Below are 25665 nucleotides of genomic sequence, written 5' to 3'. Positions count from 1 at the left end.
TGGGTGTGTTCTGCTGTGTTTCTGTGTTCGTGGCGGTGTCTGTTTGTGTGTGTGTGTTTGTCTGTTGTCTATGCATGTGTCAGGTATGAACAATCTGTTTCCTTCCCTGCGGCAGAACCTACCAATCACATCCCTCCATCATCTCTCTCCATTACGTATTCATGAGTTTCTGTGTCTGCAGGGCTGTGATTGGCTCTTAATGAACAACTGACGGCATTATCAGTCAGCCAATGCTATGGCAACAAAATAAGTCAGTCAGTACAAAAGAAACACCAGTCAAGCACTGCTACGGAAACATTATTCAACTCGAGCAGTGAGACAGTATGCCCCTCAGGGAGGTTGACATATTGGATATTGTCGACTGCGTGGTACCTTTGATATGACTCTCATAATGTCTCAAACCTGCTCGTGATCAAGTGTGCACATCTTGAAATGCTGTGGATAATTACAGCTGAGGAGAAAGAGAGCATTTAACGCTTGTGGAGTATACCATTTAGGTTTTGTGTAAATAAATCCCTGAGTCCTTTTCCTTGTCAGCCTTGGCTTAAGAACCATTAGTCAACCAGAGTAAACTGTAGCCCCGCAGGGGGTTCATATGAGCTCATAAATCTATGAACTACCCCTTTATCATCTTTTATATTATTTTGGAGCTTGCCACCAGTGCTGGCTTTCATTGTTGACTCCTTTTTGTGCTGTTGCTCTGTCAGAAAGGCCCGTTAGCACTGGGATCATTACAGTAAGCGTAGCAAGGAATGCATTAGGTTGAATTAATGCAGCTAGTTTGCATAGACACAATCTGGTGGTGTAGTATGATTGCTGGTCTATGGTTACAAAGTAGCTCATCAAATGTGGATGATGTCTGCAGCACTGACAAGCGTCCTCACCCACTTATTGCTCTCACTAATTGAATATATTAAAACTGTGATTAACTCAATGTAGGCAGAGGTGTTTATTGTGCTCTGTAGCCTACCCAGTCATTAAGATTTCTGTTAAATATATAAATACATACACAACCAAGCACTTGTCTTGAATAATAATATAAAAGTCTTCGTATATTGAATGTGACACTTGCCAGATAACAAAAAACACCATTAATCTTTCGGTATTGCTACGTGCTTTTTCGTTCAGAGCTCAATTTTATTTGCAGTGGAAGTCTACAGAAGATATCATGTCACCTAAATTTACAGTTTCATATTTTAGGAAATATCATTCATATCTGTTCCTTGAATGTGAAGCTGCATCTGGTTAGCTTAGCTTAGCATAAAATACTGGAAACAACTAGCCTGGCTCTGCAAGCTTCTTTTGTCAAACTATTGCTTTAAAATTATAATTGAAATCTACTTTAATTCTTATTGAAAGTATTTATTTCTCATAACTGTTTCAATATCTCATTGAATCTGTACCATCTCTTTTAACCTAAATAGCCAGTTGATGCAATCCTAACTGCTCCTGGATCTATCCAGATGACCCACTGGTATTAACTTACTTTAAACCTTCCAATTTAACATTAATTGAAACAGTATAAGTAGTATAGAAATATTTAATAAATGGTTAAGAACACACAATTATATAATTGTACCCAGGCATAAGGGCATTTTGTTGATTAATGTACAGTATTTGTCAACAACTATACAATTTTCTATGCAGAGATATTTTATATTACAACTAGGGCTGTGTCCAAGAATTCTGCCAGTGAAATTGGATTTGGCCGTTCCATACAAAGATATTTCAGTCCAGCGCCGCACTAAACTCATCAGCCTACCTGAGTCCCATGTTTTAACGCCTTTCTCGGTCATGTGAAAATATCAGATTTCCACACGGTCAGAGAAAGTAACAGTATGTGTGAGTCTCATAGTTCAGTTATAAAATCTCAGCGTGCCACGGAGCGTCTCTCCTGCCGGGCTGCTGACAGCGCTGTCAGCCGAAGAGTCAATCACAGTGGACGGCAGTAGAGGAGGTTGTACCACCATCTGGTTCAAAAGTGGCTTAGACGACTTCATCAACTGTCATCACCGGCGCAGAGAGTGTCAGAGCAGCCAACAGACTGGCGACACCCTGCCCTCTATTTCTATCCCTCTTCTTTGCTTCCGTCATAGTTAGTTTTGACGTAGGTGGTCATTTTAAGACTCAGTTTTGGAAAGTTTACAGCCTGTTGCTCCTGCTGTGCTCTGTGTCCAAGTTCAGAGACTTGACTAACAAAATGGGAGTCAACTTGGGGTCTTCTCAACTTATGACTCAAAAGATTTTTTGGGGGGACAACCCTAATTACAATTGTATTTCACTATTTTGTCATTCAATTTCTGTTCTAGTCTAATAGGGCCGCTAACTGAGTTAACTAGCTAATGACAGCTACAACACAGTTAACAGCTACATGCCAGTAACTTCAGTGTTACAAGAGAAAAGGTCTATATTGCAACAATACCTGTACTTAACAGCACAGGTTTTGCAACCAAATGTTGTTTGAGGTTTTTAATTTTTAATTAAGGAGCATTAAAGTGTTACTGAAAACCCTTTACTCATAGCTGCCTGTGAACCATGTGAATTTACCTCAATTTAAATGTAAACCATACGCCTGTGTTTTGAGCTGATTTTCTAAATCCATCCATGATATTTTAGTCCTCGGTCTACATCATGTGTTAGACAGCAGTAGATATTTGCTTTCCCATGTGGGTACATTAAAACACCAGCCAGTGGCATCTCGCCCAAAAGCTGGCGGGTTCAATAAAAGTGCATGATGCCTGTCTGCTCGAATCACCTCTTCAGAGAATGCTTCACTGTTACACGCTACCAGTCTTAAGAAATGTGGAATCCAGATGGTATTGAGGTGAACAAGCAAGTATGACTAAAATAAGTGAGTCATTGAGCTGGATACTTCCTTGTAGCTCTGGTTTTCAGTAATAAATTTTGAAAGAGAATAGATTTTAATTTTGGTTTGAAAGTGCAGTATCAAGTCTACGTCAGATTTTTTTGTTATAGAATATGGTTCAGCGTGTGTGTCATGGAACTAGGCTTTGCTTAAGCATCTGTTCACTTATTTAAATTATTTAACTTTACTTCCGCTCTTATTTATTCTGTTGCTAGTTAAATATAGGTTCGTTAAATATGCAATATTTTAGTTCATAAATACGGTTTACTCAAATTCTGATGCCCTTCCATCTGTTGTTTGCAGCAGAGCTGCTGCTTGTAGGCTAGAATATTAACATGGGCATATTTAACTTTGATGCATATTCACACAGGACAGGTTTTATGATGCATATTAACAGGGGCTTTATACTGTGACTGAATTTGCACAGGCAAAAACAAATTTGACTTTTAACTATTTTTGGCCCAGATTTCCCAATTTTGGCTGCCTAACGGGGGGGGGGGGGAATACATGTCAAACCTGATTTTAAGACTTTGATCAAGATCTGAGCTTCCCCTCGTTGTCAAGAATAACAAGACTCTATTGATCATCAGTGTTCTCAATTTCTGACAATTGGGATAATTTGAGTTTAATCTGAAGGCAGTGACAATTATGTAATGGTTTGTCGCCACTTTCGGTTCTGTTTTACTATTGGTGGTAAGATTTTTCACATATGCAAATAAGAACAAAACTACCCAGTGTCAGAGAGATGAAAGTCTTTATGTGTCTATCAGATCTGCAATGCAGTGTAATGGGATATAAAATCTCTCCACTCTTATCATAGTTTCTTGTGTGCTATATTTTTACATACAGCTGTGTGTAGTTGTTCCAAATTGTTTGTGAAATGACCTAAAATCATAAGCACGTAAACAGGAGGCGTATGCATCTGCTGCTCTTAAATATTATAAATAAAATGCAGAAAAAGGCCCTTTTATCTAAGAGAGCAGAGATACTGTATCAGATATCAAGCGTATTCCCCCTCATTTTGAATAGCCATGACACCAGTGTCAGGAAAAATAAATTTCATTCTCTGTGTAGGTGGATCTCTGTGAAATTAGTTTTTTTAAGCTTTGGGTTTATTGAGCACTATGTTTGAAGGCAGCCATCAACAGTTATGATACATGAGTTGCTTGGAGCAAACTCATTAATGGAGAATTTCTGACAGAAATTATTTTAAGATATAAGGGAAATTCATATTTGTTCCTGATTAGTTTGACTCATTGATAAAGAAGTCTTTCTCAAGTCTAGTGGTGTCATCTTTATGAATGTGAACAAACATTATATAGCTTCAAAATACACCAAGACCTGAAGCGAGTATCCTTTTAAACCAAATTGTATAAAGTTTTGAAATGCATCACTATGTTAAGCGCCTCAGAAGGCATCAGAGTTGACCTTAAAAACACAAACTCGTGTGAGTTTTTATTTATAGCAGTGAGTGGATGTGATTTCCTGTCTGCTTGGCTCTTGCATAGGGACATTCTAACTTAAACTTTGATAAAAAAAAGATAAATGAAACTTCAAAATTTTGCTTTTATTTTGAGATACACTGCCTAGTTGAGAAGATTGAGAAAACCTGAAAAAGCAAGTAGCAGTGAGCAGCCAGACGCAAAGCCTTTACTCAACTAAGGGCTAATTTGTTGTGTTAACTTTAAGAAGAACATGACCATTCAGATTTACGCATGTACTTTAGTTCCCTTGAAGTGATATCTTAAGTTTGTCGTAACATCCCTATCCAGATCTGCTGATGTGCTTCATTGTTACATTTCATGAACTGGAAACTAGACACTGACTTATGGTTGTACATAGTCAAATAAGAACACGCAGTTTCCAGTTCATCGAATGAAATAATTTAAGTTTCTTAACTTAAGTACATGAGTAGATCTGAATTGTAATATTAAGGTTGACTTAATAAAGTACATTGAGTGAACTTCATAGCCAGAGTTGACACACTAAATTAGCCGTTAGCTGAGAAAACTTTGCTTTACTTTTTTAAAATTTTGTCTTTTTCCACTGTGTGGGTATAATGTACATTTATATGTATGTTTACTGTCTAATTTAATATACAGGTTTACATTTGTGATACATGTACATGTTCAACAGGCAGTGTTAATGTGTTAGTTTCACACAATGATATACAGTACTGTGTGCTGCTGTAGCTACAGAGTATGTTTGAACAAAAAAAAACTGCCCAACTTCACAAATGTATCCATCTTAGACTTTCTATTAACATCTTCTGCATTTTCCAAGATTAATTAAGAACCTAGTGACACATTTTTCATTCAAATTGAATATTGCAGAGAGGAGGCGGGGGTGGGGGGATGGTGGTCACACATGCAAGCAGCGTACTTTCACACATACAGTTGGAGCCAATGTAAATTATCACGCTGTTAAGTCAACACGATAATGCATGAATGGTGCTAATGTTCGACCACTTCGCTTTAGATTAATCGTGAGCACATTAATCGATTTGGTGTAATGTCAACATTTCAAGCAGAGCACCCCTAACATATGTGCATGTATGCAGCAACATTAGGATAATCGTGGCATAAAATACATGTGATGTAATTTAACCATGTCAAATGTAATGTAACTGATGCGTGTACATGCATATAGCCACTGAATAACATTAGAATAATTGTAGGACATTAACTCATCTGCCATTTGTCACCATTCAATGGATTAGTCAGGTCATTATGAGAACGACGTCTGTCAGCCACTTTATCAGACATTCATTAAAGTGATTTGTCACCGTACTTTGTCGTTCAGGACAAGATATATTTATGTTTATATTTTTATGATTTACTTTGATGAACATTCATTTATTTTGACAGGGTAGAGCAGAAAAAAATCTAATCTGGAGGGAGTCAAAGTGAGATTACCCCAGGGCGTCTGTGTTTTTTATTATTAGTACATTGATTCACTCACTTTGTCGTATATACTCTATCTTTGCAACCATACATGCTGTGCTATAGTAACATACTGGCACAACATTGCGAACCCTGTCTTGAAATAATGTCAACAATGTTAGAAAACAGAGCTCATGCTGACAGGAGTCCCTTCGTCAGTTTGTCTCCTCTTGTCTTTGATTTACTCTGATTAAAGGAACCATTTATTTTCTAACGTGCCATTATCTGAATGCTTTGATTACAGAGCTGCATCATTGTCATTTTGATTAAAGCTGCAATTTCCTTTACCAGCTTTTGTTCTGAATATTATGGGGCTTCCAGCAAAACACCTCGACATCTGATGTATGTGTCTGAGTGACAGAGAGAGAGAGAGAGAGAGAGAGAGAGAGAGAGAGAGAGAGAGAGAAAGATTAAGCTTCTTATGAACAAATGGTTCTGAATGGTGCTATTGTTAAAATCATTTTTCCTACTTTCCTTCCTCTGTCTGCTTCTGTCCTTCTCCTTTTGTCTTTCTCCGGCTCTCTCACTATCTGTGTCCACCATTTTAGAATTTACTTTGCCTTTGTAACTTTATTTTCTACTGTACTCTTCTCTCTCTCAGCATTGTGAGGGAGAAGAATCTGCCATTAAAAAAAAAAAAAAAACTCTTTCGCTAGGTCTCATTTTTTTCTGTTTTATCCGATCTGTTCTGATTTTTCCTCTCTTATCTGTTTTCTGTTCTCCTCTGCAGTGAAGCGATCAGTAGATTTTAAATCGCGGGGCGTTAAATTATTCCCTGGCAAAGACTCCAGCAACAAGTTTTCAATATGTGAGTTCACATCTTAATGTCACTATGGCTAATGAACTAACGTGTGATGGCTTGGTTTGGCTTGAACTGGCTTTGTTTTTGGATTTTGTTTTTGCTTTTTTGGTCTCTTAAAAAGGCTGTTGGTTTCAGCACTTTTGTGCGTCTGTTGACTGACAACAGTCAATCTGTCTGTCTTACATTTCAAGACAATGGTAACATATATTAACATAAATATAGTGCTAAATTTTGACACGTTAAACTGTGACACAAACGTGCTGAAAACACCACAGCCTTTATAAGAGCGTGTTTTTGCGTTCTGCTTGACTGTTGTGTTTGTGTTATTTGATGTTTTGTATATGTATTTTTGTCATGGTGTCTTGGTTTATGCATGCTTCTTCATGGTTTGCTTTGATATATTTAATCATAGCTTGTTCTGATAAGCTTAATCATGGTTTGTTTTGGCTTGCTTTGGGCTTGTTCAGGGAATGTGAATCAGCTGTTGTAATATTGTTTACCGCCCCCTCCTGCCTCTTCTCCTTAATTTTCTCATCCTTCTCTTCTCTTCTCTTCTCTTCTCTTCTCTTCTCTTCTCTTCTCTTCTCTTCTCTTCTCTTCTCCTCTATTCTCTTCCAGTCACACACCTAAACTATATTTTTGTAGACTCTTATAAGCATTTAGGGTTAAGGCTGTCAAATTTATTGATACTTCAATATTTTTCAATACTGCACTGTTTAAAATAATGCAATAGTAACATTAGATTCTACTGAAAGTACCAAAGCTATATATATAAAAAAAATCTAAGTTCTAAGTGATCGTTCAAGATCTCAGTCTTCATTTCCCTGCCTGAAATTTGGCTTGCAGCATATAAAAGAACCAGACAGCATTCAGTGACTTTTTCTGTACCAGCATTGTGTGCAGGTTGTTCATTTAAATGAACAAGTAATAACCTATTTTTGTGACTTTGTTTTCCTTTTTGTCGTGGTATTGAAAAAGATATCGAGAATAATTTTTTGAACTTCTTTATAAAGTTTAAAATTCTGGTATCATGACAGCCCTGTCAGAGCATCAAGGTTATTGAGTTTACCCAGAGCTTTCAGTCTTGTGGCTGCAGATTTTTAAAAATGGTGGCTGAAATAAAATGCTGCGAATACTTGACCAATCAGAAATGTCTGTGCTGCAAGCCCCACTCCCAAAGTTCCTGTACTTCTGGAAGGTACTAACCCTTCAAAGCAGGGACTTTTCAGGAGGTAAAATCATGTCCTACCCTGGTTCCTGCAGTGGAAACATTGAGCTCCTCCAAAGGTTCCTAGTCCCTGGGAAAGTTCCTGCAGTGGAAACCTGGCTTAAGATGAACTAGTGTATTTTTTATCTAATGTCTCTTATTTACATTTAAGTTTTGGAGTATGATGATCTATAACCTCTCACATTTAGCAGCAAATTAAAACACCTTTGTGGGTTAATTATTCCAATCTTTACAGAAAATAAGAAATATCCAGGGCTCCAACCTTAATGACTTCAAAAACATAAATGTTAATAAATGTTAATACTGCTCTTATTTTGGAATTAGCACAGTTTTCTTTACCTTTGTGAAATCCCACATTGGATCAATAAGTCACTTTGGAAACTCTTAAATACCCTCTTTAAGTAAAATGATCAAATTTAAGGGTGCATAAGTCATTTGATGAACAGTAAAGTAAACGTGAATAGTATTTCCCTCCTTTTCAACACTCTGACATTGAGAGAACCAGAACCTTTGTTAGTGAAAATGCACTTATTAAAGCTGTCAGTACCCAGCTTAGTTATTTTACATCCAATTCTTTCTTTATTTCTTTCTCACCTCGTGTTTCTTTATTATACTTCTTCTACTCTCTCTTAGTCTCTTATTATGCACACTTAAAATCACACACCAGCACACAATATACCTGAAAACACACATTATACTCATTCTCTGATTATATTTATGCATTTTCCATGTTTCCCACCTACTTTAATCACAAACAATGCCACAGTCATCAGGTTCTCACTCGTGCATAAATACAGAACATGCATATGCACATATTAACACCATGACAAGGACATGTGTTAACAGATACACACATGATGCAAGGACACACACGCGCGCGCACACACACACACACACACACACACACACACACACACACACACACACACACACACACACACACACACACAGAGTAGGCCTTGCTTGTCCATGTAGTTATTTGGCTTGCATGCTTGCTAATGATGCATTTTTGAACACTTAGAATTTATTTGCCCGTTTTCCTTATTTGCTTGTTCACTTTGTGTTTGTGCGCGTGTGTGAATCTCTTAAATACTGTATGAGCTGAGCTAAGCACAGAGACACAGCCCAGCGCAGACAGGTTGGAGAGTCATGGTTGAGGTTTGATTCTACAGATGTGAATTTGTATGTTAATTAGTTTGGCTCTGATTGGTTCAGATGTTAATTTGCTCTGCTCTGACTAGTTTAACTCTTCAGTGAAGCACAAAACCTTTGTGTTTGTTTGTCCGTCCTCGTCTATGTATATTATGTGTCTGTATGTGTTTTTGTATACGTGCGTGTGTCTATATGCGTGTGTAGATACGTGACTTTTGTGGGTTTTTGTGTGTTTGAGTGTGTGCACACAGTACTGATACTGTAACCAGTCCCTCTGTTATGGTGTTAATAGTCCAGATGGTCAAATTAGCCGCTCCAACAAAGCAACAAACTATCTACTCTAACAGATACAAACACACATACACACACCAACCACCTGCTGGGTTTGTTGATACGGACTCAACATGTACATGCATGTTAGTCGGACAGCCCAGACAGCCTGGCTAGGGGGATGTGTGTGTGTGTGTGTGTGTGTGTGTGTGTGTGTGTGTGTGTGTGTGTGTGTGTGTGTGTGTGTGTGTGTGTGTGTGTGTGTGTGTGTGTGTGTGTGTGTGTGTCTGTATTTGAAAGTAGAACTTGCCTTTAGTTCTCTGGCATCTGAATTTTTGTTCAAGATAAGGGAAAATTGCACTTCATGAGCTTTTATCAATATTTGTTTAACAATTACTGCCAGTACAACACTTAAGAAAAATACTAAATACAAAAACAGCATGCTTTGGGAATATTTTTTAGCTTTTATTTCAAAACAGTTAAATTCTGGGACTTAATCAGCACTCTCTTTAAAAATAAAAATGTGCAAACTGGGATTCAAAACTCTGAATGAAAATCAAAATACCATTTGCAGCCTAACACTGAGTTTATTAATTTGTTTTGGTGGGAGTTTTTGCAAACTCAGCTGCTCATTTCCGTTTTCTTCCCATTTTCCTCTTTGCTTTCAATTAGTGGAATCGTTTTTGAGCTGTGTTCTGTGCAAGAAAGACCTCATTTAGATGAAGTGAACAGTGACTGATTACAACAGCAAAAATAACATAAAAGCTAGGTGAAGATGAGTTTAAACTGATCCGGTGAAAAGATGCAGAATACAGAAATAATGAGACACAAGGAAGGATATTGTGTTCGTCATCCAAATATAACAAACAAAATTATGTTATTCGACAATCGAACATAATTTAATCATACTAATGAAATAAATGATCAGCAGAATACTGCCACATTGTCCTCAAGTTGCTGTTTTAGAAATGAGATGAATATTATTCTGCACCAAAGTGATTAATTGTGTTTCCCTCTCTTTTGAATATCAGTCCATGCATTTGAATATCAAAATACACCATGGGGGTTTTTGTTTGCTGTACAGCTGGAGTAAATAAATGCAGCTGTCCCTCTCGGAATATTCTACTCACACCAGACAAGACAGGACAAACCACCGAAAAAAACAGAATGGCCTAATTTTACACTCATTGGTGTGAATGAAGAATGAGACGAAACTCAGGGATTATTCAAATAATTTTACTCTCACTCTGATCTCATTAAGGAATATGAGAGAAACCGTCACATGGGGCTATAAATTGACTAAAAATAGGTCATCAATGGACTCCGGCTCATTAAGATACTACTTATACTTGTGTTGTGCACAGACCTACTAGAAGCAGCTCTGTGCCAAATGATGGATCCCTTTCAGTATTAAAAAAAACACCACAAAAAAGAGTTTTATATACATTGTGGTTTGAATTGACACAGTTTTGAATTGGAAAGCTTCTCAATTGGAAATAAAGTTGTTTGTGTTTTGCATTCTTCCACTTACCTGACAGCTATGTTTCTTTGGCTTTCCCTGGGAAGACACAGAAGCTGTTTGCCTCTTCTTACTTTCCCCATCCACAAAAACACAGACACACGTACACACTGTCCGTTGCTCAAAGTTCACCCAGCAGCTATGTCTCTTGAAAGTTTTAAAACTTTTAAATGCTCAAGAGAGAGAGACTGCGAATGGTTGAGGTTTATGGAAATACAAATTCTATACTAGAGTGTCTGTTGAAGAAAGCCGGTGAAATATAGCTGTGGGGTTATTTATATGGAAAAGGAGGCAGGGGAGGCCAAGTGACAGGGAAAGATTAAGAAAGCAAACAAGCAAGAACGAAAGAGAAGAAAATGGGGAAAAAGTTGTGAAACAAAGGCAAGAAAACCTACATACTTTTACTGTCAACAGCCATATCGTAATTAGATGTGTCATTAGATGTGTCATATCAGACGTGTTTGTTGTGATGTTGCAGTCTCTAAGTATTTGTACAGTTCTGTCTGTTGTCTCTGTTCTGCCACTGTGATGTTTGGAGTGTTACTGTCAAGATTAGCTCTTTCTGTTTCTGTGAGAGTTACGATCGTATCTGGAGTGCCGCGTTGTCACCGTCACCGTGCCTACCAAACCATCGAACCCATCCTTCGCTCTGTCTCCCGGTTTCTCCTTCCACCTATGTCCTGCTGAATCTTAAGTGACGAGCCAGGCAGGCTTCCAAAATGCAGACTGAAAGTGAAGAGCTGGAAATTACATGGAGAAGTCTTGTGCTGAGGGATATCAATAGAATGATAAAAACACAGCCAGCGTGAACTGAAGCAGCTCCGTGGTGTTTATGTGTAATACTGTGCTGATATAATTGAATAATTTAATATTCAGAATGCTTTATACCAATAATTATAACACATTATAAGACATTTTATAATGGCTTAGATGGTTAGGTATACTTCATAATTGCTGGTCATGTTGACATTTTTTGGCAAGAATCATGGTAAATTATAATATATTTATAATGCATTATAACCATTTTATAATGTATAACAATGCATTATATAATGTGATTAAAAGTTACTCAAAGTGGTTGTTGGGTAACAATATTCCTGAGGTATAAGAAGATAGAAGTCATTGTTCTGTTTATCCATCTAGATTTTTTTGGGTGTGAATTGCAGAGTTAGATCTCAGCCGTAGAGATGTCTGCCTTCTATCCAACATACCAAGACTAGACGGCACTCGGCTTGTGGTGCTCAAAGCGTCAAAAAGAAGTAGTTTTAGTAGATTCTACTGCAGAAAGATAGTGGATCCTATGAAACTTCTTACAACAAGGTGTGTGGATCATCTTGAATAACGGGGTCATGAGGTGTGGAAAGAGAGACAGGATTTGAATTTTTCAAAAGTATTTTTTGGTGCTTTTAGCTCCACAAGCTGAGTGCGTTTAAGTCCCATTATATCGGAGAAAAGACGAAAAACATCTCTATGGCTGACACCTCCAGAACTCTGCAACTAACACTAAAAAATAAATAGCACTACAGACCAGAGGCAAGAAAGATGTATTTTTGGTTTTGGTGTGAACTGTCCCTTAAAGTAAAGTGGAAAATATCCTTAAATCTATGCAAGACCAACACAAACCGGTGTAAAATTACTTTATTTATAAGAGAAATTGAGTACTCCAGTTTGATCCAACCTTTTGATGATGAACAACTTGAGTGATTGACATTTACATTTCACCCATGTAATGTTTCCCAAAACACATAGTGGTAATACATTATAATAATTTTATTACACATCATAACAGTGATTATGATGCATTATAAAACAATTTTATGTATGTATTACAACTATGAGAGAAATATAAATATTTATTACACAACTTTATTGAATAATCAATTCTGATTGGTTGATTACAATTAATCTCAGGTCTCTTATTTCTGTATAGCCGACTATGTATGACAGACAGTGGCTGTGAAAAAGAGTGTTGCTATGGACACAGTTCTGATCAAGTTACTGTTTAATAAGAGGGATAATGTACAGTGAGCACATCTTTATTGTGAAATAAACTTTTTCAGGATAATTCAAGACAATGACCTGCTCCATGTACATTATCCCCTACTTTTGAGGACTTATCACTATAGTTATACACAGTTATAAGCACAGTATAATGATTAAGTGTTTTTATAAAGCATTATAGAAATGGGCATCATAGAAACAGTTACCAGTGTTCATCTGCATCTCCTTTAAAGGGAGCATCTGCTTGCTGGAGCTGGTGAAGCTTTACTGTAATCCTTGTCTATGCCTCATTCTAACCCTTCTGCCCCTGGCTCTCCACCTGCCTGTCTCTCTATGTAGTAAATGAAGGTGGTGTGAGACAGGCGTCTAACTCCTGCCCTGACCCTGGAGAGCCAGAGAATGGAAAACGCCATGGCAATGATTTCAGGTACAATTTACATGCAGAAACACACACACACATGGGCTTTATCATAGATGCACACAAGTACATGTCTGCACGTACAGAGTATATGCATTTATATTTTTCTGTATGCCTGACTCCCTGTCTTACTTCTGTGTGTGATTATGTGTGTTTTTGTGTTCAGCATTGGCAGCGTGGTGCAGTTCAGTTGTGGTGAAGACTATGTTCTTCAGGGCAGTAAAACCATCAGCTGCCAGAGAGTGGCTGAAGTCTTTGCAGCCTGGAGTGACCACAGACCTGTCTGCAAAGGTAAGAAATGGCTTTCAACACGCATCTGCACAAGCATACAAATTACTGACATCACAGTAATAATAGACACAGATGGAGGAAAGAGGCAGTAATTACAGATGCAATGAAGTAAGAAAACACTCAAGCACAGCTCCCCGTGTACACTGCCTCAAAATGTTGCCAGCGTGTTGTCTTGGCCTCTCCTCTCTGCATGAGTTTGTGTTGATCAGGGCTGAGTTTATAGTGGAAAAAATCCCGATTCAGTTTCAAGCCCTTGGCTATGAAATTATGAGACAAAACACTCCATAATCCAATGTTTGCGGTGTAGCGCCTCAACAACATGTTGCGGTTGTATGCTTTCATCAGGGGAGTTATGACAGTGATTGTTCAGGACCCAAAATTACACCCTCTTTCATAAAATTGCATACAAATTGCAATTTGCAATAAGCATGTTTTAAAGTGATACAAGACAGGCCTATGTAATTCGCTCTTATATACAGCACAGTGACAAATGTGACTGCATGTTTTAATGTTTTATTTACTGAGACAGGTGTGCCTTGTTCATCATTGCTCTAAGTATTCTGATAATTAACATGTTTCAGACATTAATTCTTCAGCTTAATATACAGGTTCCGGTTTCACATCTGCCACTGTTTTAGTGTCAGACTTGCAACTCACACACACACATGCACACAGAGGGGAGTGAGACAGGGAGAGAGAGGGCGTCTGTCATGTTAAATGCCAAAGTCGTTTGTCATGTCTCCCTTCACTAGGCTTCAGACTGTGGCTGCAGACACATACTTTAACATAAAAACCAATATTCACTGGGTGTGCGTCTGAGAGAGAGAGAGAAAAAAAAAAAATGAGAGAGAGGGGCACTTTAACACCCACAGCAACTAATAATCACTGAGATATAGAACTGAAAGGGAGAAAAAAGTAGAGACATAGAAAGTGAGGGCAGGGGCACCGAAGAAGGAGAGGAGGGAGGCAAGGAAAAGCTGAAAAATGTCACACCTACTCTTTCAGCTTAAATTATAGCCTCTGTGAAAGTAAAACTCACTAGATCCATCACAATATATTAGCATATGAACACCAGCCAAAAAAAGTAACAGAATAATGTAACATTTGTGAAAAAGTGATTTAAAGTATACCTCATAGATGGAAATGTTAAATTGAATCATTTGCAACTTCCTTGTTTTAATCTTGTATGGGAAAACTTAAAGGGAAAGTTCAGAGTACCTGAAATAGCTTGTATGAGGTACTTATTGATAGTCAGTATGTTACCAGCTGTATATGGAAGTCTGCACGCCCACCAATTTGAAGACACAGGGAGGAGAACCAGCATGAAAGCTTAGCAATGTACTGCTATGGTCAGGGTTTAGCAGCAAAATGAATTTTAGCCACCTAAAAAAAATCAATATCAGCAATAGCAACATTATGTTATGTTTACAATATTTTCACCACTTTACCATGATGTCAGACAGCCTTTTCTGATGGGAAACTGAGCGTTACATAATCCAAATATCACTCCATACAAACCAACCAGGCTCCCTTTGCAAAATCAGTAATTTTACTTTACAGAACACAGGAGCTGCTGATCTACTGCAGTCTTGATTAGTTTGTGTGATTGTATGTGTTTAAGGGGTTAGTTCAGATTCAACAAAGTCACACAATAACACAAAGAAGCTAACAGATCGAGGCAGCGGTAGATCAGCAACTCCCCCTGTTCTGAGGTAAAATTACTGATTTCGCCAATGGGGTCTGGTCTTGCTATCCCATCAGAAAAGGCTGTCTGACAGCATGGTAAAGTGGCAATGTACAACATAAACTCAAACTGACATTGTTTATTTGGTTAAATACATTTTGCTGCCACAAACTGTCCACAGCAGTTTATTGTTTAGCTTCTATGCTGGTACTCCTCTCTGCTTCTTCAAACTGGAGGGTGTGTCAGCCACTATCTACTGCAGAGAACACACTGACTTTTGTACCTCATACAACCTGCTTCAAAAATTCCCAACTATTCCGCAAATAAAATGCTGTATCCAGCCAGACCTGGATGGTCATTTTATGATGTGGTACATTATTGCTTCCTTCTACCGGCTCTTCTCCACTGGGAGGTCAAAGTGCAAGGTCAGCTGCAGTAACACCCTGGGATTCCATGGGGATTCAATATCTTGCTCAGGGACACCTGAGCGGGGCAGGTGCTAGTCAGCTATGGGTTCTGCACTCTTGCCCTCTGGACAAAGGACACAATCTAACCACAATCCTTGACTGCTGCCCCGGATTTCTCCGGTGAACCAGGCACACAGGGGGACCGACCTTCATTAAGCTTTTTGTTAGCATGACAGCACACATCCTTGTACGCCCGCGAGCTATAACCTGGGCAGTACAGTTAAGATATGACTGTGTCACTTGGGCTCTGATTGGTCCCTGCCAATCAACCTTATTATCCAACTCATTATCTGAGATATTATAGTGCTGATACCCTTTGATTGGCTCTTTAAGATTGTTAATAGCTGCTAGGGATTTATCATCATCACTAAATACGTTATAATGAGCAATTAAATGTACCTACTTACATTAAGCCAATCAAGTCTTGCATTTACCTGCATGTGATGATGGGCTAAGCCTCCCCGAAGGGAGGCTGTCAATGACATTAAAAGTCACTGATGTTGTCCCCTGAAGCAGTGAATGGTTAAAAAGAAATGACCTCCATCACTGGGAAACAGAGTCATCAGACCGCAGTCAGCAGGGATCTTTGAAGGAAAAAGTATGTGAGCGGGGTGAGACACTTTTCACCGAGCTAAAGCAGCTTCTGAGGAGCAGGTGAACATTGTTAAAGCTCTGCTGAATTTAAAACACAGGCGCTGGTATTCCCGGCACAAACAACTGCTCAGGGAGGAACTTTTTGACAAAGCCATGACAAAGTGCACCATCCTGCTCCATGGTTGTTGCTAAGTAACTAGTGATTCTGTGCTAGTTGATCTTTGTTATTTTAAGCAGCTCACAATGGAGGGCACTGTTACTCCAGCATGGTCCCATAATGTGAGCTGCACAAACTCAATTTATGCTAAAAGAGAAGCAGTAGGAACAACTATACTTGATTTTCATTGCTCACAGTTCGTGACATGATCATAACATCTACCTGCAACCATGACTATAGTTAAGTTATCCATGAATCATCCTTGTTTAGACAATAATACTGTTGGGACAGAAGCCACTATCTTTTCTACTTACTACTGTATCATTGCTATGCAGTATATCTCTGTCCTATTTTGGTGAAACAGAAAGACATCCATCTTCAAAACTCCCATAAATCCCTGGATAAACACACTGAGGTTGCTTGAAGGACAAGATACATGTAACACTGGAATCATATCTTTTTGACAACAAATTCCAAGGCTTTATTTGAGCTATATGCAAGGATCATTCAAAAGTGAAAAACAGAAAAGAAAACCCACAGTAGTATGCAACTGTAAACATTGCAAATATGAAACAGGGTTCTTTGGTGGTGGTGGCTTAGCTGCAAATCATAGAGAAGAGTATAGAGCCCTCTCCTCTATTTTTAAACCTATTCACAAAAATCCCTTTTACCCCCAGGGACAAAAATCCAATATTGAAATTCTGAAAATAAAAATGCCTCAAAGGCAAAAGAGAAAGGCTAGTCTAAAGTTAATAGACTGTGAGTAGAATCAACTTTACTGTCGTCTAGAAGTGCTCCGTGGCTCTTATCAGTCACTTAATACTCTAAGTTTTATTTCCTACCTTCTTTGCCAGGCATCCTCTTTTACCCATCAGCAACCAGAACATGATATTGACATTGTGTAGACATGTCCAATCAAGATGTGTAGGGATTTTTCAGGCATCTGACACATCTGGCTCTATTACAGTGTGTGACCAATTCATTTTTTGCAATTTAAGTGAAAACAAGAGCAAGCGCAAAACTTGGCACACAGCATAATCTGAAGGGGGATCAAAAGCAGAACCACATTGTTAGTATGATACTATAATATCACCAGGTGGAGTGATGATAGCTTCCATCATGGCCAGTCACATAAGCTCATCTCATCTTCTGTGTAAAGCCCTATTCGCATAGGACCAGTATTGCCTGTGGACCTCTAGTAATTTTGAATAATTGCAAAGGTTGTCTGTGATCCTAATCTTGTCCAAATCTGCAGTTAAGTAATTTGTAAAGTAAAAATTCCACTGCAAATGACCTGCCATATTTCACCAAACACAGAGGTCCTTTGATAATATAACTCCTGGCATCTTGGTGATTTGGGGTCATTTTTTTAATATCTGTTTTCAGACACCTGAACAAGTATGAGATTTTATCACGGCTCATAATATGTTGACCACCAGTCAGCTGCTGTTCTATGAGATGAGCTCTAGTAGGTAGTAGGTAGTAACCCTAAAATATATTATTAATGTGGCTGGTGAAGAGCAGATGATCTGCTCCTGTAACACTGATGTTACACAGAGCCTGATATTCAGGGGCAGTGATGTGAAAGTTGAAGCTTTACAAGACCTCTTTCAAACTTTAGTCCACTGTTTATTTATCTTCCATCTGTCAGGGATGCTGGTGTATATATAATGACATAATTTTCATGTTTTTTGTATAAATTTGAGACTGACAACAATTCTGAGATCATATACTGTAACAGACAGTGATTTTCAAGTGTGAACTCAGAAATTCCGACTTTGCATTTCAAATTGAATGCATCATAATGCCTGAGAACTGCAGGGAAATGAAGAGGGAGATGAGATTGAAGAGATGAGCAGCTCTGTCTGCATAGCCCAGGTCATACACTTCACGCTTTTTCACGGACAAAGTGAGCGTTGTTAAGTCTCTCAGGAGCGAGCGAAGCTCACGTTCACATTCACTATTTCACGTTCATTTCACTACTGCAAACTGGACTTATCAGTTCACAGTCCAGCAAAAACATGAGAATGTTCAATGAACAATGCTCTTTTAGCGTGATTATGCACAACACTGTCTGAGGGTAATGCCAGTAAAATCCAGATTTCATTTATCTTGTGCAAATTTACTAAACGAAACACAGACATGGGAGGGTAGTTTCTAAATCATAATATCCACTAGTAATATCAGTCCCATGCTAATAGGGCTTAATCAGTCGTTTCTGGCCTCTGGAGAGAACCTGGCTGTAAAAAAGTCAAAAATTCTTCCAATTCAATCTTTTAAAGTTATTTGCACAGAGACACTTAAAATACTACTCATGCATAATAATGGAAACAAGGTTTGTGTTTAGAAGACAGGGATATCTGTCCAGTTACAACTGCAGTAAGTTATTATGAAATGAAATAGTTCTAATCAGTCGACTACATTTCTGTTTATTCCAAACAATTTGCACTGTATAAACAGGGAACCTGTGTGGCCTTACCATTCCAGCGTCTAGAAAAACACCGGAGGATGAGTACCTATTTTGATTTTGAAAATTTAATTAAGATAGCCGCAATGTTTGAAGAGGTGGTCTGAGCCGGTAGAAATGCCAGTGCAATTTTATTCCAAAATCTGTAGGCCAATAAAAAAATTGTACCACATTTGCATAAACAGAACCCGATCCGCACCACTCCATCCACCCTGGCACAAGCCTGCTCATTTTAAGCCACAAAATTACCAAGCAGGCGTGAGAGCCCTCTGCCTCTGTTTGTACCTCCATTGGCTTTGCAGCGCATGAAAATAAATATGATTTTGGAATGAGTTCAACAGGTAAGCTAGTGCAAGAGACCAGAGCAGCCATTGTTGTTTCTTTTGATCTTTAGTGAAAAAACATTGTGTCCTCTAAAGTACAGTGTCCTTATTTAGCCTATTTTGTTTCATCCTGTTGAACAAAACTGGAATGAGAGAAAGGCTGTGTCTAGCTGAACACAGCTCAAATTTGACCTTTACTTCCAGACCAGCCAATAGCTAAAGTGGAAACTCATGAATAACGCTGAGAGAGAGGCAATCTGTCGGGAAGCATCAAGCCAGCTGACTTATTAAAGGGTCACTTCTGTCAAAACACTTAAATACAGCTAAATGTGTCTTTTGGAACATTAGAGAGAAAATAAAGTGGATGTATGTTGAAAATTTGCCCTTTAAATCACAACAGTGAACCAATAGAGAGAGACAGATTGAGATAAAAAAAAAAAGAGAAAGACAGAGAGGGACAGAGTGATAATCATTTTATTAGATACAATAAAACAATTACAAAACTAAATAATAATAAACTACAAAAACAGCCATCAAATTGCAATGTCCTTCTGTCCACTCCTACAACACTTTATGAGCGAGACACAGAGAGAGAGAGAGAGAGAGAGAGAGAGAGAGTGTAAGAGAGAGAGAGAGACAGAGACTGAGAGAGAGAGTCCATGTGGCACCTTGATTAATGGACAGATGGCAGGGCCACTGAGCCAACTCTCTCTCTCTGTCTGTATGTGTATGTGTGTACGTGTATGTGTGTGTGAACTCCAGGGGAGTTCAGTTGATTTGCCTGAATATACAGACTCAACTAAAGGTTGCTGCATGTCACACACACACACACACACACACACACACACACACACACACACACACACACACACACACACACACATACACACACACACACAGGGAGAGACTCACATATGTTGATTCCAAACAGGAAAGAAAGAAATAAAGGGAGAAACACAGAAAGAAACTCAAATGTACGGCCACTGTACAAACACCACACTAAATGACTGTCTGTCTCTGTAGGTGTCTTTGTGTGTGTGTGTGTGTGTGTGTGTGTGTGTGTGTGTGTGTGTGTGTGTGCGTGTGCGTGTGCGCGTGCGCCCATTAAAGCTCTAACCAGAGCGAGGGCCACTGGAACCCTGTGTGCTAGCTTAATGATGTCATCAATCATTCTCCATGTCCATTGGTCAGTCTATCTGCTCCTAAAGGCAGCCTGTTAAAGCAGCCGTTCGGCCTTCCTGCAGAGGCTTCTGATCTCTAATCTGACTCAACACTGTTATCTAATGTAAAGAGTGAAAACATGAACTCTATAAAAAGTTGGTTGATGTGTATTTCAGTCATATATAGTTTTTTCTGACATTATAATATTCATCCAAACTGAAATTTGCTAGACTAGTCAGTACCACAAAAAATGTGTCAAACACACTCAGACAACGGGTACCTGTAATTAAAACTGAACAAGATAATCTGACAAGTAATATTTGTATCATTGTTATAGACACAAAATTAGAAGATACTCCCTAACCCCTTCCGTCATAAGGATGATTTGAGGTTTTCATTTTAGCTTACCTATCTAGTTGGTTACACATCATCCTTGTCTAAGCTACTTTAATGAGAAATTTCCTTTTATGGGGATGTTCCTTTAATAATTAATATACTTTAATCTTGAGGGTTTTTTGATGAAGAAATTACCATCATTAGGAAGTTAACCATTTTTAAAAATCAACTTACACTTACCTTGTAGGCATTTTGTGATGGTCTGGTAGATTATATATAGTGTCACCATAGCACCAATGATTGATTGATTCCTGAGTGTATAAGCTCAGAAAGAGAATGTTCACACTCCCATCTCATCAGATATGGCAGCTTGGTGCCCCTATGCTTCAAACTGTGACACTGTAAGTACCCCTCTCGTGGTAGGTTTACCAGCCACAACAATGTGTGGCCAGTAATGATTTCACCTTGTGAGTCCGTGTGTGTGTTATCAGTGTGGTCCTGGAGACACCTGCTGTATCGAGAACTGCCACAGAAACGTTTTCGAGTTCTTCGCCAGGTCTTTAAATGCCTGTCTGTGGATAAATGTTGTTAACATGCAAGATTTCCAGGATTTACGGACGTTTATTATCATTACACAACACAGGGTTGTACAAATTAGACTTGTAGTTCCTTCGTAATGCACACAAAATACAATACAAGTGATGAATTCAATTCAGAATTGAATAGAGTGAAAATATAAATCAAAATAAATATGTATGTACATACATGTATACACCCAGGAAGTAATTCTGTAGTGCATTTTTTGAATCGGGTTTATGTTGGTTTCTTGTAAAGTTATGTAACATACACAAGTTATGCTATGTACATGATGTTTTGTTGCCTGAACTTGAGAAAGTAGCTTTTGTGCCTAAACCAAACCCAGGAGTTTTTGTGCCTTAACTTTGAAAGTCTACCGTGACATTTTATATTTATTATTGCTAACTTGACACTAGAGGGGCACGCGTAATACTTTGAAGCATCCTGACCAAGCTGCCATATTTGATGAACTGGGAGTGGGAGGATAGTGTAGGAAAATACTTAAGTAAATTTATTAAAATGTCTTCCCACAGGATGATGATTACTTGATAGACGACATTAACCAAGCCAGTGGTAATGTATTGCTAAAAGTGTGCAATACTGATTAATTTGTGATAACATACAAAGTTTCAGCAGCTTTCAAACCAGAACTGGGACCCAAAGATATATTTGTACCAAGAGGACTTTGCTGTTCCAGTAGTATGCCATCATCAAATCTACCCATGAATTACGTACTTTTGAAAATTCATCCGTATGATTTTATTTTATTTTCTGTTCTGTTCGATTTACCTCTCCCCCAATTCTCCTCATGCTCTCTGGTTGGGGTGCAGGGTCAGCCATGTAATCTAGAACAGGTTGGGGTTAAGTGTCCTTGGTATGCTTCAGCAGATATTGCTGTATGGATGATTGAACCTGAGCCCTCTACTGGGGGGACGACTCACGAACCGCAAAGGCCATCCTGCTGAGAAAGCAGCAGAGTTATAGACCTTGAGTCAGACTGAAGGAAACACTTACAAGTTTCTGCTATACTAGAATGGAGAACCAAGTCAAAATATTGTGAAGTTGAACAGCGATAAAATACAGACTCAAAAAAAAACATTTCTCCACCAACCTTCTCAGTGCTTATGGGGTGTGTAAGTTTTGCTCTGAAGCCATAAAACAAAACTTTGGAAACTATGAGCAAGGGCATTGGAGCTACAGAATGGGATTTGGCGATGTGATCCATGCCTGAAACTTCATTTAATTTTGGTCCACATCCTAACGGTTGTGAAGTGAGTATGAATGTTTGTGAGTGTGTGTTAGAGAGAGAAACCGAGAATCCTGGGGGAATCCAGTCGATCTGAATATATAAACTCAAAAGAGACACACACATACACACACTGCAGTTCCTGTCTAAAGCATTCACTTAATCTCGCTTGTGATTCCAACAATATGCTTTTAGCACCAGATAGACCTCATCAAATTTTTTAATTTGATCTACAATTCATTATCGCTTCAATGATAGTGTGGCCCTTTTGGCTTCAAGCCCCTCTATACTGTGTGCCAGTATAAATAATGATGAGAGGGAGAAAGAGACAGAGCTACACAGACTGACAGAGAGGCTGTCAGAGAGAGTGAGATAACCATTATGGAAAAACTCAAGTAAAGGTCCTGCATTCAAGATCTTACTTAAAAAGTAGTCTGACTCACAGGAAGTAGCCTGTTGGTACAAAGTCCAAATCACTACTTGAAACAACAACAACAACCAGTCGACATACTGCCCGTCTTTTACTGATTTATGTTGCGTTTTCTTTTGTATGGATTTAGCTCTTTTCATACCAGGGCTTGCCTGTCCACATGGAAATATTCCAGCAAAGCAAGTTCCCCCAGACACGAGTCTGCAAGGGCACTGTCGCTGCATCCTGAGCTTCGCACAACCCCAGACAATTGTGATTGATATAATGAAATACAAACAAGCCAGAGTGTTTTTCCCCCTCTACCAAAATGATAATGGCTAAAGCAAGAGCTTTCACCAAAGCTGGCACCAGTGTTGAAATGGGTCTGGCTATGTGAGAAGACATGATATGTGTTATGTAAAAGGTGTGGCTTTTAATTCTATGCTGAAAGAGAATTAGTATCCAACTGTTTTTTCAGTGAACAAGTGCTGATAAACCCATAGTACAGAGTGTTTAGCACCTAAATTGCTAGTTACGATTCTATAGAAGTATTGGAAACCAAAACAGCACTGAATGGAGAGGGTATATTGGACTTACATGCAAACTACCAAAGAAAAAACTCAAAACGGTGGTAATCTCAGCTGGATGTGTAAATCAGCAATTGTTGTACTCATAAAAAGAACAAAACCTGGACTTGTAAAATATTGGGGGTACCTCGGAATTGTACTTAATTGCAGTACTTAATTAAATACAGTACAGTTACAATCCACTTCTCATGAGTGATGCTTTCACAGGACATGAGCAGGAAGAGATAAGAAGAAAACTAGAGGAAAAGACATATGGACAGACTTTTAACAGCAGCTGATAGAGTGTAACGTAAATCATACAGTACATACAATGGCTGATAGAGGGACCCAGACAGCGTGAACAAAAGGTGCTGAGAGAAAGACAGAAAGAGAGACAGACAGATGTAGGCCAAAAGATGGATGGGGTTTAATATAAATTATGAGATGTTAGCTCCTCTGGCAATTCTGGTGATAAGTCTCTCCGCACTATCGCTATAGCAACACCGTGCCCATTCTGCTGCTGGCACAGTGATGGGCTGGCCATTCGTTCAGGCCACGCTGATTGAGCTGTCAACGCACACACATACACACGCTGTTACAAAGACGCGCACACTCTTCGAGACATGCAGATAAATCATTTCTCACACGCACCTCACACACACACTCGCACGCTTCATCTCTATGTATCTATCAGTTTATAAATTGCAGTGAGCTGTACACAAGAGAAGGTCAACTGAAGAAGCATTGAGAATTAGAGAAACAAGCATCAACTGGGTTTAGTCAGGGGGAACTCAGGCAGCGATCCAGAGGACAGGGAGACGGGGAAATGCAGAGACACAGACAGACAGTCGAGATATAGGGATGTCTCTGAGGGGTCTTGTACTTGTTCTGACACTCTTACAGCACCTCACGGACACACCCCATTACACACACAAAGAAACACACACAAACACACTGTGGTATGATTCTTTTACGTGTCCCCTGCCTGCATTCTAAGTCACAATAGCAGCCAGGAGTGTGTTTGTGTGACTGTGAGTGCTTGAAAGTATGAATTGTTGTGAGCAGAGATGGGCATAAATACATCAAACAAAAAGACAAAAAACAAATCACAAATCCTTGTTTATCAAGTGTATTTAAAATAAAATGTGAAATACTGGCCCTACTAACACAAAGTCGTTGAAGGAGTGTAACTTTTGCCACTTCAGAGGATGTTGCAGAAATACCATAGAATACCTGTTAGGTTGTAACGTTTCAACAACATAGCAGCAATAAAACATGATGTAATTGTAACTGTAAGGTTGCAGAAATGTCCTCAACAATGTCACAAATGATACGTCACAATCACAACTTTGCAGGGACATACTGCGTTTGTAGTGGGTATGAGAAATGCGTTTCATTAAAATATTTCATTAATATAATTTAAATACACAGATACAGGCTCTTAAAGTATTTTTTTTACAAACTACATATTATTTTTTTCTACCCAGCAATTACAAATTATACTCAGAAGTAATTAAAGACCTACTTTGAATACATTTAATTGGAACACTGCCCGTCTCTGGTTGTAAATTGTGCATGAGTGGTGAGTATGAATGAAATATGTTTTAATGCATGTCCTTGTGAGTGTTTATATTTTCACATGCAAGTCTGCTGTGATACCGTTAATTGCATGTGTATGCAACATATGTGCAACTGCATGTTTGTAAGACGTGACCGTTCGTGCTTATGTGCTTTTGTTTTGTGTGTGTATTCGTGGGTGTGTGTGTGTGTGTGGCTGTTAACTGTACGTGTTCCTGCGGCCTGCCGCTGAACAAACTAATTAAGGAACAAACACTGCTTCAAACCAACCAGAAAATTACCTCCCAACTCTAACAGGACGACCCAAGGACAGACAAGCAGGTTCTCTATCACATCCAGTCAGAGCGCGCAGCCTAATAAAGGCTTGGTTGGTTTATCGAACAACTAGCATGTGTCATTTTTAACACCCCACTGAATGTAGCTTCAGAGCTAGTGTTTGTTAGTTTGTGTGACTTTATAGCACAAGTGTTGACATATAGCAATATGCTTCTGTGGATTCACCCAACGAACCACCTCTCAAACCAAACACACTTTTACACTACTGGTCAACCATATATGCAGAAGATGAAAGCCATCGTATCCGTTACATCATCTACTGTAAGATATGTGTTG

General features: G+C 38.7%; 1 protein-coding gene across 1 annotated transcript in view; it reads left to right on the top strand.

The window, feature by feature from the left end:
• Nucleotides 1–25665, top strand: part of csmd3b (CUB and Sushi multiple domains 3b) — a 456383-nt gene that overhangs the window by 279517 nt on the left and 151201 nt on the right. The window contains exons 8-10 of the mRNA XM_084738341.1: nucleotides 6539–6616; nucleotides 13120–13207; nucleotides 13365–13489. Coding sequence (XP_084594467.1) covers nucleotides 6539–6616; nucleotides 13120–13207; nucleotides 13365–13489 — 291 coding nt within the window. The remainder of the gene's footprint in view (nucleotides 1–6538; nucleotides 6617–13119; nucleotides 13208–13364; nucleotides 13490–25665) is intronic.

The sequence above is a fragment of the Lutjanus erythropterus genome, chromosome 16, assembly GCF_056507025.1.
Source record: "Lutjanus erythropterus isolate fLutEry1 chromosome 16, fLutEry1.hap2, whole genome shotgun sequence".
NCBI classification, from domain to species: Eukaryota; Metazoa; Chordata; class Actinopteri; order Lutjaniformes; family Lutjanidae; genus Lutjanus; species Lutjanus erythropterus.
This window is presented reverse-complemented; position numbering and strand designations above follow the sequence as displayed.